The sequence below is a fragment of the Fusarium phalaenopsidis genome, assembly GCF_050370095.1.
Source record: "Fusarium phalaenopsidis strain FUZ10S chromosome Unknown contig_32292, whole genome shotgun sequence".
In the NCBI taxonomy this organism is placed as follows: domain Eukaryota; kingdom Fungi; phylum Ascomycota; class Sordariomycetes; order Hypocreales; family Nectriaceae; genus Fusarium; species Fusarium phalaenopsidis.
The window spans coordinates 1,420,064-1,437,747 of record NW_028145410.1 but is presented as its reverse complement, the minus strand read 5'-3'; the positions used below and the strand labels follow the sequence as shown (position 1 = coordinate 1,437,747).

The 17,684-nt window shown below is 52.7% G+C and overlaps 4 protein-coding genes and 1 non-coding gene across 5 annotated transcripts; 4 read left to right on the top strand and 1 right to left on the bottom strand.

Annotated features, from left to right (window-relative positions):
- Positions 1 to 2,215: 2,215 nt before the first annotated feature.
- On the top strand, positions 2,216 to 5,059 carry LRP88_04745 (kinase-like domain-containing protein; the record flags this gene model as incomplete). Its single annotated transcript, XM_083241312.1, has 2 exons — positions 2,216 to 2,297; positions 2,928 to 5,059. The coding sequence occupies 2 exons, from the start codon at positions 2,216 to 2,218 to the stop codon at positions 5,057 to 5,059; spliced, it is 2,214 nt and encodes a 737-aa protein (XP_083102460.1).
- A 2,889-nt stretch (positions 5,060 to 7,948) lies between these two features.
- On the top strand, positions 7,949 to 8,946 carry LRP88_04744 (uncharacterized protein; the record flags this gene model as incomplete). The annotated part of the gene is made up of 3 exons (XM_083241311.1): positions 7,949 to 8,416; positions 8,467 to 8,654; positions 8,718 to 8,946. 3 exons carry the CDS (start codon positions 7,949 to 7,951, stop codon positions 8,944 to 8,946), a joined length of 885 nt encoding a protein of 294 aa, XP_083102459.1.
- A 1,935-nt stretch (positions 8,947 to 10,881) lies between these two features.
- On the top strand, positions 10,882 to 13,563 carry LRP88_04743 (uncharacterized protein; the record flags this gene model as incomplete). The annotated part of the gene is made up of 1 exon (XM_083241310.1): positions 10,882 to 13,563. One exon carries the CDS (start codon positions 10,882 to 10,884, stop codon positions 13,561 to 13,563), a length of 2,682 nt encoding a protein of 893 aa, XP_083102458.1.
- Positions 13,564 to 13,652: 89 nt separating this feature from the next.
- Positions 13,653 to 13,768, bottom strand: LRP88_04742. Its single transcript, XR_014475176.1, has one exon. It is a non-coding gene; the product is annotated as a 5S ribosomal RNA (ribosomal RNA).
- Positions 13,769 to 15,149: 1,381 nt separating this feature from the next.
- Positions 15,150 to 16,123, top strand: LRP88_04741 (aromatic alcohol reductase; the record flags this gene model as incomplete). The annotated part of the gene is made up of 2 exons (XM_083241309.1): positions 15,150 to 15,185; positions 15,242 to 16,123. The coding sequence occupies 2 exons, from the start codon at positions 15,150 to 15,152 to the stop codon at positions 16,121 to 16,123; spliced, it is 918 nt and encodes a 305-aa protein (XP_083102457.1).
- Between the last annotated feature and the right edge of the window lie 1,561 nt (positions 16,124 to 17,684).

Sequence of the window (17,684 nt, the reverse complement as noted above, 5' to 3'; positions counted from 1 at the left end):
GAGCAAGTTTATCTGGCTGTGCACCGTATACGCGAGGATGGGAAGGAAGAGGAGGTCGACCAAGAGACAGCACATAACTGACAACAGTCACGTTGATTCAATTGTGCTGCAGAGTCAACAGAGCCCCAAGAGGCAGTTGAAGTAGCAAACTCCTGGGAGTCTTGGAAAGAAAACTGGGGACCTCGGTCGACCTGTAGGGGAGAGCGACCCTGCCCTGGGAGACTGACCTCACCACATGAGTGACATAAAAAACGGACAACAACACAGAGGCATTATTTGTCCTCACAGAGCATGACCACAATGCCTGAACAGGAATCACAAAGCAAGGCATAAGATATTCTTAGAGTGTTGCATTCTATCAGAATGCTCTTTTCTGGCATTTCATCACTCTCACATAAGTTATTAGATCATATAGGAACAGTACTTGAAAGCAGCTGGCATCTTCACCCTCTGTTGTCTCATCTATTTCTTCACCCGCGCCCTCATCCACTACAGGACACACCAATCTGCGTCTTGTAATGGATCTCCAGACCCAAAAGAGGATTCATCCACTGACTGACTGGGTCGCATAATTCCATGGATGAATCCATGTGGATTCGTTCAAAAGATGGGAGAAAAATCACGCACTGTGCTTATTTAGGTACGTATCCGTATTCCGCCAAGCAGAGATCCATGGATGGATCGAATCCAACCACTCACGTCCCGGTCCCCTTGAGAAGCACTGGAATTGATGGAACGGGCAGCAGAAGGCCGGTAGAAGAGACAGTTGACTCTGGAGTGTCCGACGATGGCTTCCTGTTTTTCCCTTGATCACCGGCACACTCCCCACTCAAGCCCACGTCAAGCCTCAAGCCAAACCCTGAGCCACTTGTCAATCAGTGCATCCAAATCAGTCACTTTGTGTGTGCGTGAGTGCGAATCGTTGTGTGCGCGTGTATCTTCAGTATGCGCACGCCCCCTCCCCTTGACAAGGCATCCTCACCCCGGTCGAGTTCCCCACGTCCGCCGGCTGGTCCACATCCACATCCAGAGCAGGCAAGCCATAGAGGGTCCTGGGTTTGGTTTGGCTCTGGTGGGCTGGGGTGGTGGACGCTCAACAAGGGACCGAAATGTACGAGTGAGCGACAGCAGCCGGCTTCACTCGTAGCGTTGGTAGCTTGTTGCCGCCCCAGACGGCGAAACACAAAAGACAAGCTGCGCGCTTTTTTCTGAGTTTCCTAATCTCCAAGCTCGCGGCTCCCCCTTCTCCTTTTTACTCTTTTTTGTTTACATGCTGGTGGAAAACGACAGCTTCTGCTGCTCTACTTGCCCAGTTATATAATCCAAGTCGGCTTCTTTGATGCCGCTTCCTCCCCGTCGACTTCCTCTTGTCCTTCGGCCATCGCGTCCTCCTCCTCCGGATCAGTTACGGTGACCCCGACTGTTCATTCCAACATCTACCTCTAGGAACAACGGAAAGAACGTGGCAGGAACGAACACCGAAGGCCTTGATTGAGAACAGAACAGTCAACGGAAACGGATCTCCATTCACACGCATCTCGACAACCGACAACGCCGCATCGACACCTGGGCTTACACGGGCACGAGATCCAAATCGACTCAGACTCGCACCAGATCAACATTGGCATTCTGTCATATCTGTTTAACCGGCGACTAAAAGTCAGATCACCTATCGTCCTTATCCCCTCGTCACGGTATCAACAACCCTCGTGGGCAGCTTGAGTGGCCGACAGAACGACCGAAAGGCTCGCAGCACGCAACGCCAAGATCGCAAATCTTGGACATCTTTCGCCGCAATCCGCAATAGCTCTCGGAACTGCCGTCGAACCTGGGACGCCTGTGACGGACCAGCCAACCGTGAAAAAACCAAACGAACCAACCACGAGCACGACCCAGCCTGCGACAGCTGCTGAAGCGTCTCCATCCTCGATTTGACCCATCTCTTGGATGGTGTGTGGCCCTGACGTCGTGGTTCCTCGCCTTTCCAAGTGACCAGCAACCGCCCCCAACCTCTGCCCTTTGCCCGCTGTACCTTAGGCGCCGCCTGTACACCGAAGCGCAGTACCCCCCGCCAGACCAGACGCACACATCCACCACAAGCCTCCGACAGGATAAAGAAGCAGAGGACCCCCAGCGCTTCTGGACATTAGAATCCACCACAGTTTAGCGACCTAGCTCCCCGAGACCCCCCGAAACAGCAACTCGCTCCATCACGATGGCGGCATTCTCGGGCCCAGGGATGCTCGTGGCACCCCACCAGCACCAACCACATCAGAGCTCCATGCTCGACTCAGCAGGTATGGAGACCCTCTTCTCTCAGTAATCATTCATTTTTGCCTCTCTTGCACTTGGGCCAAGCCAATCTTGGTAACCCCCCCAATCCTCGCTCCAATCCGTCCCCCTCCTGTTCTCGCAGTCTCCGGGTCATTTCCCTCGCTCTCGCGTTGTTGCTTTGCCTTGCGTTTGTCATCGTCAAGCCCCGTCGCCCGAAAGTGAGAAGCATCTCCGTGGATCGAGCCTGGGGCACCAGTGACGCGATCAACGTGGGACTCGGCCATCACGACGGAGTCTGTCACTGGCTAAAGGGAAAGCATGCAACCGGCTGGAGCCTCTTTGCCTTGACAAGAGCATCCATCGCCCAACGCATTAGCCGTCCATCCACAGGCGGGCAATCCTTTTCCGCCCTGCGGCTCCTGTGCTGTGCCTTGGCTTGGTGGGCGGACGGACTTGGGGCCTGGGCTGGGGGATCTCTTCACATCCGATCCCTGCCTCGCTTCCGCTTCATTCCCTCTCTGATCTCTCATTCTGCCTCATGCTTTGTCCTTGTGTCCCTTGTTCCTTGTCACCTTTGAACTTTCACCCTGTCCAACTCTCCCAAGTTTAATCAACCCCTGCGTGCTGACGTCTGTTGTTCGCGGTCGCCACAGATAAAAGTGCCGCTTCTGCTCCTTTGAGCCCAAATTCGGCCATTAGCTTCCCTTCTGCCTCATCACCGCGTCAATATCTCACCGACCTGACCGAGTCAATTGTTCTCGAGGAAGGTGGAGAGTCTGGCAGCGAATCCGCCATTGAACCAGTCACTCCCATCAGCGGTCGCCAGTCTCAGGACTTTACGCTTGAGAACCAGGACCTTACAGACCTCCAGAGCTACCAGTCCTACCAGGCTAGCTCAGTCACATCAGGCGCCGTTCCTATTCCTATTCCAGGCGCCAACAGCAACAGCAAGACGCTCTATCAGACACAGACACAGTCTTCTCGCCGACCCTCGCATACCGAATCCACAACCCCCAAGTATACGGACTACGAAGTCACCTCCACCGGAACTCCGCTCTCCAAACGGTCGACTCGCGGCTCGACCTCGAGCTTCAAGCGCACAATGTCCAACTTTTTCCGCCGCTCAAATTCCCAGGTGGCCAACAACTCGGCCATCATGGACTCTGCCACTCCTTCCGTTGTTTCTGCACCCACAGAACCTCAGACCAACGGTAACCCACGAGCCACCCACCGTCGTCGCTTCTCCATGAACCGCTCTTCAGCTACTACCCGCTCCAACTCGCCCCCGTCACCAAGTGACGCCGGTCTCGAAATGGCTTCAGTGCACCGCGAGCGCTCCTCGGCCAACAACCTGCCCAGCCAGAGCGACTTCAAGAAGAACCGGGCCTCCACCGGTCTGAGTCTCCGTGGCCGAACCATCGGCTTTGTTACTTCAAACGCCAAGAGTGCGAATGGAGACAAGCGCCCCCAGCTTAGCCGTCGAGCTAGCAGCTTCGACGGAAGCCGTCCCAACACTCCTCTGCCACCGCCCGCCGAGCAAGATGAGACCATGTACCCTCCCCAACGCAGCGTCTGGCCGCTCCCCCCGGACTCTGGTACTGGTGCCAAGGCTAGACGCATGAGTCTTAGCCTCCCCGATGATTTTGCTGTCGATGTTGTCGAACTACAAAGCGAGTTTGAGTACCAGCGCAAGTTCCTTGGCCGTCATGGCAAGCATCTCGGAAAGGGAGCTGCCTCCAAGGTGAGGCTTATGATGCGCAAGGGCTACCCCGAAGAGCTCTACGCCGTCAAGGAATTCCGCGGTAAGTCTCGCCGTGAGAGCGAACAGGACTACGAGAACAAGATCAAGTCCGAGTTCAGCATCGCCAAGAGTTTGCACCATCCCAACATCATCGAAACCTTCCGCCTCTGCACCGATCACTCTCGCTGGAACCACGTTATGGAGTACTGCTCTGAAGGCGATCTCTTCAGCCTGGTTCAGAAGGGTCACCTCAAGGGTGAGGATCGCAAGAAGGACCGCCTGTGTCTCTTCAAGCAGCTCATTCAGGGTGTTGCCTACCTTCACGCCAACGGCATTGCTCACCGCGACATCAAGCTGGAGAACCTTTTGATTACCAAGGACAGCAAGCTCAAGATTACCGACTTTGGTGTCTCAGAAGTCTTCTCAGGCACTCATCCTGGTCTTCGTGAGGCTGGTGGACAATGCGGCCGTAATATGGGCGAGGTTCGCCTTTGCTCTCCCGGCATCTGCGGTAGTGAGCCTTACATCGCCCCCGAGGTGCTCGCCAAGAAGGAAGCCTACGACCCTCGCGCCCTGGATGTGTGGAGCTCAGCCATCATCATGATCTACCTCACCTTTGGCGGTGCTATCTGGTCCCGTGCTGAGGCGGGCAACCTGCACTACGACAAGCTCGTTGATGGCTGGAACAAGTGGTACGCTAAGCACCCCGAGTGCGATGCTTGCATTTCCGATAGCGACTACCCCAAGTGCTACGCCCTCGACGTTGGTGTTACCCCGCCTGCTCTTCGCCGTCTGTTGCTGCAGATGCTTAACCCCGACCCTCACAAGCGTATCGGCATCAACGAAGTCATCAACAACCGGTGGATGAAGAATGTCGAGTGCTGTCAGGTAGAATCATATGACGACCCGGCTCTGGTTATCGACGCCACCAAGAAGGACAACAAGGTCAACGGAAACAAGAAGATCTTCTGCCACAACCACCTGCCCCCGAAGATGTCTAGCGGTCACTCCCTGGGCAAGATGCCAGGCCAACCTGGCTATTAGACGAATTTACGAATGTCAACGAAACGAGATTTTTTTTCTTGACGAGATGGACCCGATTCAGTCACAGATACTATAATACGACTCTATCGGGCATGATATCACAATACTGGGGCTTTCATTTCTTTCCTTTGTCTTTCGACAAGCTGCCCTCATTCGAGGGCATGCATTCTTTGACTGCGCTGCTTGTCATTTGCATGCATCTATAAGGGCGTTGGGGAGAGGACCATGGACAGGGGAGCTGGGCAGCCCACATGGTCCGGAGTTGGTGATTTCACTGTCGTTTCTCTTTACTTAGTGCTCTGAACTGTACATACTATACGGTTGCAGTTTGGAACTGCCTTTGAACCGTTCTTTTTTTGCCCACCACGTTGTACTATGCTATGGACCAACGGATACGGAGGACAGAATTGGAAGCAAGCAGGCTTAATACCCCCGAACATCAGTCTCTTGTACCTTTTCTTTGGGAATCTGGCGAGGGTTGATTATATACCATGGTCAACTGTCCCGGTAGATGGAAAGAAAAGTTGGGATGGAGATGACCTGGGGGGTTATCAATTCATCCTTTGTTTATTCTGCTACGCTTTTTTTCTTTTTGGATGTAAAGAAGCGCCCTTTCAAAATTGCTTATGCTTATACTACGACCTAGTTACAAGTATTGGGACACTTGGGCATTGTGGTGGTTGTTGAGCCATTACCGTCAGTCATTGTCTTGCGAATCAGCAGAATAGACAGTTGCATTCTTGATCCATCCAAACCTGTATGTGTGTATAAACCGGTATCCATTGTAAAGGGGCTTTCTCGGGCCATCTGTGACACTTCTTCGGCGCCGGGCGGTGATGCCTGTCGACCTGTCAGGTGCTTTGGCCCGCCGAGGAGAAGTATATCCCGCGTTGTGGCGTGTCAGTTGCGCCGATACGGTGGGCTGGGATGCTTGCTTCCAGAGGATAATGGAGTGGGTGGAATCAAGGTGATACAAGGGTGGAAAGCATCCCACGCGGCATGCCGTGTCTCCCCATAGGGAGCTGTCGGAATATATCATGGTGATGGTGTTGACGGGTGGTGGAGGGCGACGTCGGAGGGTTCTGGTCGAGTCGGAATCGAGGGAACTGGGGCTAAACGAAGGACTAGATGACTCACCGCTGGTTATGTTTATCTGAGGTGTTTACTGTCCTGCTTGTCTGTGACGCCATCTAGGCTGAAAGTGAAGCTGTACAATCCATGTTTGTTGAAAGGGGAGGGAGTGAAGATGCAAATGCAGAGTTGTGAGATACAACGCCTCGGGGCGTGAAGCCAAGCACCACCATGTGTCAAAGAGCAGCTCGTCCCATCTTCTGGGCCGGTATCATGTATCATGCCGTAGCGTTAAGCATATAATTGCTTATTCAAGCACTTGACTAAACTGCGAGTCTTGACGCTTTGTGGATAGATAGTCTGTGCAGTTTGATGTAATCTACAAATACATGGCTGGACCTTGTAGTCACCTGGCAAGGCAACATGCAGTATCACACACACAAGAAGGAGAAGAAACCAAATGCTATATCCATGTGTGTAGGATTTGCTGCACCGTCACGGATAGAACGTGCCGAAGGGCATACAGCATTTTCAGTGAGGCTTTTTTTCTCTCCCTCAAACTACATTTCACACAAGTTTGCACTTTCAACCCGCCCTTGCTGCAGCCCTGGCGCACACACCGGTCAGCGGATGGGAGATGCCGACATGAGCGGGCGTTCTCGGTGAGCCAAGGTGATTCGTGCCCGCGTTTCTTCACCTTTCATGCGGGAGGGCGTCGTGGGGGATCATCTCCCCGGAGGTGCTCGGTCAGGTTTTGGGGAAATCCGTTGTATTGAGGGGGATCGTCGTTGATTGTTTGCTTGTGATGTTCTGTGAGAAACACTACTGCAATGTAGGAAGAGAGAACATCGTGAGGGTGTGAAGATAGTGTACTTGGGCGGCTGTGGCGGGCTCAAGGTTTGGGTTGGACACATGGTGGACAATTCCTTTTGGTGACTGAACTTTAATACTGAGATACCATGCCGTTTGACTCGTGAAGGCGTGGCATAGCGTCTTGTCATAGCGCAAGCTACGGCTTGTCAGTGCTACTGCTACCACGAGGGTAGTGGGTATTCCCGTGAGAACTACTCCGATGGGCTCCGGGTCGGGAGGGCCGGTCGAGGCCGGGATTGTGGGACCGAGACGGAGGTTGCGCCGAAGCCGGACGGGAGGCGCCGTAGGGCTGCAGGCTCGGGCCTTTTGAGGGTAAGATGACGGGCTGTCCCGGCGGCTTTCAAGGAAGGCACATCGTGATCAGTCATGTGATGGTGAAAGAAGGCGATTACAAATGATGGGCCCTGACGCTGTAGGGGTTCTCCCATGATTAAACCATCTCTTCTTCGACAAGATGATGAAATGGCCCGTGTTTCTTCTTCTACCAGGTCCGGAACCTCGGGAACCTGTCACGACCCGGAGCGGTTCCTTAATTAAACCTTGTCGTCTATTTAGAGCCAAGCGCAACGCTTTAAGCTTTTCTAGCTTCTAGAAGCCCGTTTCAGATACAACAGCACCAGTCCCGGCCCACAGGTTCAGTACAAAAGGCAGCTATTTTCCCTCCAATGGTTGCAATAAATCTACGAGGAGTTGGTCGGATTGGTAAGGCATGGTTATTCATGTGCCGTATGGGATGACGAAGCCTGGTAATATGTTTCGGAAGCTTGGCAACTACCGAAGAAGCCGGTAGATGAGCATGGGGGGATATATATCAGACGTCTTCTGTCTCTTGAGTGTCTCATCTCATCAATCAGTCCTCTTCAGCTCGCTCACTACTGGATAGTGTTGTTTTCTTGTCATTCATTCATTACTCTCGTTTGTACATATCACCCACAATCATTCACAATGCGTGCCGCAGCCTTCTTCGCTCTTGTTTCCTCCGTGGTCTCGGCCACTCCTCTCGACCACCGCTTCCACACCTACTCCAAGGCCAGCAACTCTTGCGCCGTTGTCTTTGACGGACGTGTTCCCGCCAATGCCTCCCTGACCGACTTTGATACCGAGAACGGCGGTGGCTGGAACCCCTTCAACCCTGGTTATGTCAAGGGAAACAACATCTCTTGGTCTGAGATTCTTCTGCTTCCCAAGAATACCCCTCGATCTCGATTCGATGCTGTCTCTCGCACTGTTCCTCTCGAGGTCACCATCAGTGATGAGAGCATCTTTATGCAGCAGCACGGCTTCCGACGTGCCGGTCTGCAATTTGCCAAGGACGACAACGAGAAGAGTCCTGCTTCTGAAGGCGTCAAGACACTTCACTTCAGCATTCTGCAGGACGAGAGCCGGCCTCTCAACCTCAGCCATGAGTACCTGGTGAGACAATTGACGCAAAAAGTGCAAACAACATAGCTGACGGTGAACAGAATGTCTGGCATGAGGCGGGTGACTACTCTAGCAACCAATTCAACTTTGAGGCTGGTACCATCATCGGCCAGGACCTGCCCAAGGATACCTGGAAGCTTCTCGACCGTACCAACAAGCAGATCTGGTCCACCCCTATTCTCAAGGACGTGTGGCAGAACTTTGCCATCACGCTCGACTTTGACAACAAGTGAGTAATGTCTCACCCTGAGACTGTATTATTGTTTCTTTTTTGTTTGCTGACCGGTCGCAGCACCATCCAAGCCTGGTACTCGGAGGGCCGCAAGCCCCTCCGAGCCGTCACGGAGCCCATCTCCAACGATAACTCTGGACGGGGACAGTACCAGATTGGTATCCTGAAGAAGCCTACTGGAACGGATGACGTTGTCAACTCTGGCTTCCAGGAGAGTGCTCTCGACGAGGGACTGATCTATGGTGGTATCTTTATTGAGGACAGCAAGGATGGTTGCGTGTCTGCGTAATCAGCGCTCTTACTCAGCTGTCGGGTTTGGAAACGAGGCTCTCATAGTCACCACATTGATGAGACAACAAGGGTCTTGTACAAAGCCTCGACTGCAGATCATAGCGGTTCGTCATAGACATAGAGTATATCGGCAGATACTGAATGACCCACCCCCGCATGATTCTTCTGTGGTTGATAAAGAAGCAATAATATTCCTCTAATCTGACCTATCACTCGTCAAGCAAGGGCCCGCGATTTCTGTCATTGCCGAAGCCAGTGGAGTCCAGGCCCCTTAGCGAGGGAACGTGGCTATCCTCAGTCTAGTAGAGTTGACGTCTCACTGTGGAGAGTGTCACGTACATAACTCACAAGGCTGCGTAAGTCAGGGCGACTATGTACACTGAATCACTCTGACAGGGCACCGTTATGCATGCAGTGGTCACCGACATGGAGCTACTGGTGTTGAAGTCTCGGGTTGAGACTATGTCTCGGGGTTTTGTCTACGGGGACCACCAAGAAGTGAACGAGGCTCTGGGAGGACTCGTATGAGAATCACGATTCATACTGTTGAGACTGATCCCAACGTGCGTCAAGTATGCAATGGTCACACAAACCCCGCTCTACATCTCTGAGCTGAGCACTCTATATTGCACATTTGCATGCAGGGATGTATGACCGAGTCCCTAGGTCAAGCTGAACTCACGGCGACCGTTATCCTGTCGTCATGGTTTGATAGTAGCACGATCTTGAGTCTTTTTTATCGCCTATACTAACCGGGAGAAGAAGCAGACAAACTAAATACTACAATGAAGGAATGAAGAGGATGAAGTAGTTGTGTAGAGAGATCTCACAACTCCCCTGCGAGGCCCGTGCGGGGAGGCGGCTCTGAGATCAACTACACACTATGTACGGAGTACCTGGAAATCGGTAGTCGAGACGAGGTACGTAGCGACTTCAGGGAAGCAATGGTGACATGTCATGTGGCTTGCTGTGCGGGCTGAGAAAAGAGGTTTCCCCTCCCGAGTATTGTCCCTGAACACTCAGAGCCTGGTTTCGAGTTACGCCAAATCTGCAGAGGGATGGGATATCGGATAGATACCTACATGATGCCAAGGATTAAAGTGATATCAAGCCCGTCAAGGTGCTTGGTTGGCTGGACTCGCAGCGGCAAGGACAATACGGCTGCGTGTTAGCATTTCTGAATAGTCATTTGTTTCGGATAGGGGCTTTGTTCTGGACCGCAGGAGGTGGTGGACATGGCCCTCTTCCGAGGGGGCGAGACAAGGTCACGTAAAGATGAGTGCATCGTGTGCCTGGCCCGGGTTCACGATTGCACGGAACAGGACAGAGCCAAGGTTGTTGGCTGAGAAGCGGTTCGCACGGACTGTCTCAGATGTTGCTGAGGAAGAAGTAAATATAGCTCGGCGAGATACGTGGCACTACACCACCTTGGGCGACAAGCGATACTGGAAGAGCTAGAAGCAGTGCTAGTTGTATTATCAAAAGAGGGTCCGTCTTGTTAAGTTGCAGACTCTTGATAAATTAAAGTTGAACGAGAGCATTCGACAACTGAACTGCCGTTCTGTTATTTCTTTTCTCGCTTCACCAACCCAGCAGCCGAAACCCAAGACGCGGCCCGCTTCCAGATCAGCTAGCCACCCTCGTCTGGACAATCCTATCACATCCGAGAGCCAACATGCAAGGCGTTTTGTTTGCTCGAAAGTGCAAATGCGCTGTCGTAACGCGGCTTACAGTAGCATAAGACATGGATGGTGGATGGGAAACCCCGCACAGGAGAAGAGAAGACGAGAGAACTTGAGTTAGGCGCCCATCCTGATAAATTCTGCCCTTTTCCCTCGCCTTCTGACTTGATCCATCATCAACAACAATCCGCAAGCTACTACTTCACCCTTTCAGTTTACTATTGCTCACTACGGAACCAACTACAGGCAACATGACCCTGGGCGTCGCCCCGCCTCTCGCTGGCAACGCCGGCATCGCAGGCGCCCTCAAGGCCTGCCTTGACATACTCTCAGATGTTTCCTGCCTCAAGGCTCTGGAAAACGATTGGCCCCTTCTCCAGGCCAAGCTTGACATCGAGAGAACCCTGCTCCTGCAGTGGGTCGATATGGTTAAGCTCCTTGAAGAGGACTACGACAACTGCCTTGATGAGCTTGACACCCATCATCAGATCTTTGAGCTACTGCACAACACCCAGACTATGCTCATGGACAAGGCGCAGCTCCAGAGTTGCTTTACAATCATGACCTATGAGCAGGAGGACTCTCTGCCTGATGCGACCTATCTCAACAGCTACTTCATCCTCAGCAAGTCGCGCATGGAGGACTTCAACAGCAAGTTTACCTGTCGGAAGCTTCGCGTGCTGCGAATTCCGGACAACTTACCGTCGACGACCAGGCTTCTACGAGTCGCCAGCGACCCTGTAGGTTTCGAGAAGTTCCTTGAGCACGTCAGACAGCTCGTCAATGCCCTCAACAAGCTCGCCTACAGACCCGACTACCTCGAAATCACGGCAGAGATGGCGAAGAAGGACGTCAGGAAGTGCAAGACTATGGATGACTTGCGCATGGTGCGCGACGTCTCCAAGGAAATCAGAATTACGATTGCTCGCGAGGCCGAGGAACTCATTGTCTTTATGGCGCGGAGAAGAGTTTTGAGCAATCTCTGGTTTGATGGGATGGATGAGAGGAAGATGAAGCTGCAGGATCCTCACCCTGGGACTTTTCAATGGGCTCTTGCGCCACAGCAGCCTGACGTCGGGTGGGATAGTCTCGCCGATTGGCTAGAGTCAGGATCTGACATCTACTGGGTCTGTGGGAAAGCTGGTTCAGGCAAGTCCACGTTTCTCAAGCACGTCTTCAACCATCCCGAGACCAGAAGGCGTCTGGACGCCTGGGGAGGTGAAGAGACTGTCTCTCTGGGGTCATTCTTCTTCTGGAAGATGGGAAAGGTCCTTCAGAAATGCCGAGACGGTATGGCCAGGGCAATCCTCTATCACATCCTCGACGAGATACCCAGCGCCATCCCCGTTCTTGTGCCCACCCTGTGGCACTACGCCTACGACGGATGTCTCTTTGAATCCCACGAGTTGCTTCCTCTTCCGTCCGTGGCGGAGGTGAGAATTGCATTTGAGAAGATGACCGAGGAGGGCGTTCTCGACAGACGTTTCTGCTTCATTGTTGATGCCTTGGACGAGTATGCTGGCGACGCGGCCAGAGCAGTCGCCTTTGTCCAGAAGCTCAGCAAATCGCCCAAGATCAAGTTGGTCGTGTCGAGCAGGCCAAATCCCGTCTTTGTCGAGTCCTTTGCCGACGCGCCTAAGCTCCATCTTGATCAGCTCACCGACGGGGACGTTCTGCAATATGTGCAGGACAAGACTGATTCCCATCGGTACATGAGAACCTTGCGAGAGGTGGATGAAACCATGGCCCTGATCCTCGTCGAGACGCTTGCTGAAAGGGCATACGGTATCTTTTTGTGGACTGTCCTTGCTACCAAGGTTTTTCTTCAAGGGTTCGACGCATTTGAACGCTTCCACGAGCTTGAGAAACGCATTGAGGACATACCAGAAGAGCTCGAGGACTTGTACGCGCACATGCTCAATCAGGTAGATCTCCGCTACCGCGAACAGGCAGCCAAGATCCTCCGCATCTGCTACAGAAGCAAGCAGTCGCGAAGCGCCGAGGGCGAGCATGGACGGGTCTGGACCGTTGGCTTGGCCGCTGTCGACGAGAACGGCCTGGACTTTGAGAACTTTGAGCTTCATTCGGAGAGAACCCTCCAGTCGCGTCACAGACAGTGCTTGGCCCTCGAGCACCGCCTTGCCAGCCGCTGTGGTGGGCTCTTGGAGGTTATTCGGAGTGAGGGGGATGACTTGACCGAGTGTTTCTGCGGAACACCAGAGTCGCACCCTCACCATGACATCTTGATTGACTCTTCGATCGAGTTTGTTCATCGAACTGTGTTTGAGTGGTTCGGCGGGCTTGATTCATGGGCCCTTGCACACCTGGAGCTTCAAGACCAGAACTTCAACGCAGACGCAGCTCTCGCCTCCATGTCCTGGCAGCAATGCCGGATAGCTCAAGAACTCGGAGCTACATTCGGCAGAGCAGATACCGACATGTCAAACTGCTTGCTCTACGTGGGACGAACAGACAAGTTCAGCCCCAGGTTCGCCAACACCATGCTCATGAGGATTCACGACCTCGTGGCTGAGACTCGTCGCAAGCGCGGCAAAAACTGGCACTTTAGCTTCTGCTGCAACCCCGATGGCGAAGTGACGCAGCGCCTCGAGACACTCTACTTTGCCGTCGGCATGGGCATGGTCAACTTTGTCAAGTACTATCTTGAGCAAAACCCCGACGGGGAGACCATGGCTGAGCTGGAGGTCAAGCATTCGATGAGGTGGTGGAAGGTCGCGTCCGACCGGAACCTGATCGCTCACTTTCTGGAGCCGTACTATGAGACGATGTATCAACTTCCTCCTCAGGGACCTATGTTGCTGTATCTGGCTACGTCTGGATGTGACGTGCCTCCCGACGAGTTGAAGTATTATGTCAGATCTGAGTCTCCGGACGAGCTTGCCGCCTTGAGACTCGCTCAGCAAATCTTCTAGGGGTCGGGAGGAAGAGTTTCGACGAAAAAAAAAAGAAGGAGAGAGAGAGAGAGAGAGAGAGAGTTGGCAAGAAAATGCAAAACAAAAAACATACAACAGCGGGGATTCGCTGGTCGTCACCGACCCAACTACTAGTCCGCCCCTCACTGGCTTATCTATGGGAGAGCGGACGGGATCCCGAGTTTTCCAGTGGGTATGGTCGTATGTGGAAGGGTGGTGGCCTAATGGTGATGATTCTGTTGAGTTGGCGATGGTGGAAAATGGGTGGGTTTTATTGCGTTTTTCCTTTCGGTTTATGAGTGCGTTAATTGGGGGCGTTTTTTGTTTTAGATTTGTCAGTGTGTTATGTTTTGGTTCATGTGGCACAACTGGTTTGGTTGCTGCTGATTGGACCCCTCACATGGCTTGGGTTATGGCCTCGACATGCCCCTCACGACAATTTCCTTGATGACAATTTCCTTGACAATTTCTTTGGGAAAGGATTTGGGAATGGGTTATGAAGAAAAGATGGACAGGTTGAATGAATGAGTCACGAATCGGGGATGGTTTGATCTCGATTGACGCTGGGAGACGGTTATTACAGGACGTCGAGATGTCGCGAGATGTTCCAGCATCATCAACCACCCTTCCACTCGTTTCGGAGAATGATATTATTATAATATAATATTAATAAAAAAAATGTCCCTGACACAGTTGTGACTGTATGATCCCAAGTTGCAGTACTTGATGGCATTGAATCGCCAGTGCTGCAGATCCCCAGAGAGCCGTCTGGAATACTTCCTCAACTCGGCAGCGGCCAACAGTTGCATTCACTTGTAATCGGCGACTTGGTGTCGCATCACAGCACGCTTGCCAACGTAGACGACAGCTTGCATGAAACAACATTTCGGGGACGGATGAACTCATTGAGGAAGATGAATCAGCTCCAGTCCTCTTCCGAAAACAAAGCCATTGTCCATCCCGAGTTCTCCCAAGACTCCACCAGTCATCTCTCCTGGATCAAGCAAACATGCTAGAGTACAGCAGTGGTAAAAGTTGAAACGTCGGTATCCCACTTGGAATTTATACCCAATATGGCCGATCGATGACTAAAGTCGTCTGTCAGCGACTGAGCTAACCAGCGTCGTGTGTCCGTTGGCGATAGTACTTATTAACGTTAGTTTCCTAAATAGAGAGGAACCACATTTTCAAACCCGTCGACGGCAAGGGTCTCCCTAAATTTGCATGACAAATGTGCTCATTCTTCTTACTGAATTGGACTAGCTATGTTCGAGGTTTGGGGGCTGCGGCACGTCAAGACTGCGGTGTGCTCGTGTAAGCCGGAGTCTAAACTCTCCAGATGGGAGCCAAACATATGTTTCTCGGTACCATCTTGAATCCGATCTTGTTCCTTTTTGATTGGGATGAATAATGCTTGGAATCTACCTGCCTGATAACGTGAATAAACTACAACACTTTGGCTTAAAAGGCGTCGGATAGTCGCTGGTGTTCCAGAGTGTTTTCCAGATTACCTTCCAGCATCATAGCTCTATACTCGCCTCTAAAGCCATCTCCGATCCATCAGTACAGGCTAATCCCATTTTATAATGTCTCGCCAAATTAAGAATGTTGCTCTTGCCGGGGTGGGTAACAGACTTCCTATTATGGCTTCCAACATGAGCTAACCTACACATCTCAGGCATCTGGCTGCTTGGGCTCGGCCATCCTGCAAACTCTGGTCAGAGTCGGTCGCTTCAATGTGACTGTTCTTTCTCGCAGGGCCTTGAGTGACGTGCCCTCGGGGGTTGCCGTGCAGGTGGTCGATTTCGGATCCGCTTCAGCCTTGACTGAAGCCCTCAAGGGTCAGGATGCCCTCATCGATGCCACCTCGGCGCCCGACCCTTCTGTGGCCATCTACTTGACGGATGCCGCCGTCGCAGCCGGGGTTTATAGAATGATCCCATCCGAGTTCGGTGTGGACCCGGCCAACGCCAAAGCGCGAGGACTGGCTGTCTTCCAGGGCAAGGCCAAGGTCCTGGAGCATATCCAGAAGCTTGCCGACGACGGCAAGATTACCTGGACGGCCATCGCCAACAATTCCTTTCTCGATTGGGGTCTTCGCACGAAATTTCTCGCCATCGACCTTGAGAACAAAAGAATCAGCTACCTGAACGGCGGCAACACCGTCGTTCCGAATACCACTGTCGCTTCGGTGGCTACAGCTGTCACAAACGTTCTCTCTAAGCCCCAAGAGACCAAGAATCGAACCTGCTACATCTGCAACAGACAAATGACGCAGAGAGAGCTTGTGACTCTTGCCAAGAGGGCTCTGGGCGACCAAGGCTGGGAGGAGGAGGATTTGGATATGAACCAGGTGTTTGAAAAGGCCATGGCTCAGCTACAGGCTGGCCAGGTAGACTGGCAGGTTATGGGTGACATCATTAGGTACTCTATTTCTACACCGGGTTACGTCCATAGGCTGGAAAAGACGGACAATGAGCTGTTGGGCGTTGAGGACATGAGCGACGACAAGGTGGTTGCGCTTATGAAGGAAATTGCCAGTGAGAAGACTTCTGCGTGAAGCATTTGGTCGTTATGAGGCCACATTCTAGTCTAGGTATACCTAAGTACCGCTGAACATTGCCTACTACATTTCGCCCAAGTGCTCGATCGCGATAGGAGTATCAACCATGGTCTTTGAGCGCGCTTGGCCACCGGCATTGCCAGGACGAAGGTATCGGCCTCCTAGGCGAGGGTGCGTGTGGCCACTAGGGGGCGGTACCAGTGATGCGGTGGTCCGCGGCCTTGGCTCGGTCGGCGGCCTGCAGGAGGTGCGGCAGACCGGCGGTCTCGTCGGTAAAACTGTCAGTTCCACGCCACGTACGAGAGCCGAAAGGACGCCGAGCCTGAGGCCACGCCTATGTTTGGCCCCAGCCTGAGAGGAAGTGGCCCGGGCCGGCAGAACGCCCCGACCGGAGGTTCCAAGATTCCCCCATTCCGTTCGACATTAACTGCACCCCGTTCACGCCCCGCAACAACAAGAGAGGCCGCGACGCAGACGAAGAGGCGGACGACAATAACCCTCCCCACTGGTTCACCAAGGCGCGCATCGTGGCGAACGAGACCGCGGCCGCTTCCTAGGAGAGAAAGATCCACTCCACCGCGGTCATCTTCAAAGACTCCGTCTGGCAGGGCAGTCAGGGTTATCCCAGTATACTGGCTGGTTTCCGCCGATCAGTCCATGCTCTTCGCTGATGAGACCTGCGCCTCTAGCTTTAGTATCTCCTCCAGGATACCCACTTGCTGGAAATTGGCGACAACTTGATGCAACTGTCGATATCAATGAGACAGGACGGGCACAACGCATTGAACACCTTCACCGACGAGGGTCGGCACTTACACGGGGCCTTGGTGCATGAACTAGTTCTAGACGAAGGTGGGTACTACGGTCAGTGAAGCCTCTGTGATTGGATAAGGCTGAATTTAAGCTTTAATAAGATAAATCTGCATATCTATCCCATCAGTGGTCTTAAGGCTCCAAGCCGTACCTCACCCCACATTGAACACGTGATAGCCTTAGTACAAGCGGGGTACGAAAAGTTAGCTCAATGAAGCTATCACAGCCAAAACACCATAGAAATCATTTTCAAGTCAACGATGAATTCCCTATTAATTCCACAAGAGGCACAGGCCCTCAATGCCTATGATGACAAGAGCTTTATTAAGGAAGATCATAGCCACCAAATGCACCCTAATGACCCCACCCGGGTGCCTGTTTTTCCGGCCGAAAAGGACCGCGGCACCAACTTTGAACCTTTCCCTGTAGAAACACGCACATTTCACATCAGCACACCGCCGCCAACGCCGCTGCAGCTATTCCAGCTTTTCCTTCCTATTTCCCTTGTTGAGAGATGGGTCCAATACACTCAAAGCTGGCTCTCGTGGCTCAAGGAAAATAACGTTGTTGATAGCTGGAAACACCCGATGACGAAGAACGCAAGGCTACGAGCTTGGCAAGGGACCTCTGTTGCAGAAGTATATTTATGGCTTGGAGTGCTAATTTATATGGGTATACATAAGGAAAGGACCATTCAAAGCCACTGGGGTACTCCAAAGCCGGGGGAACAACGCCCTTTACACTC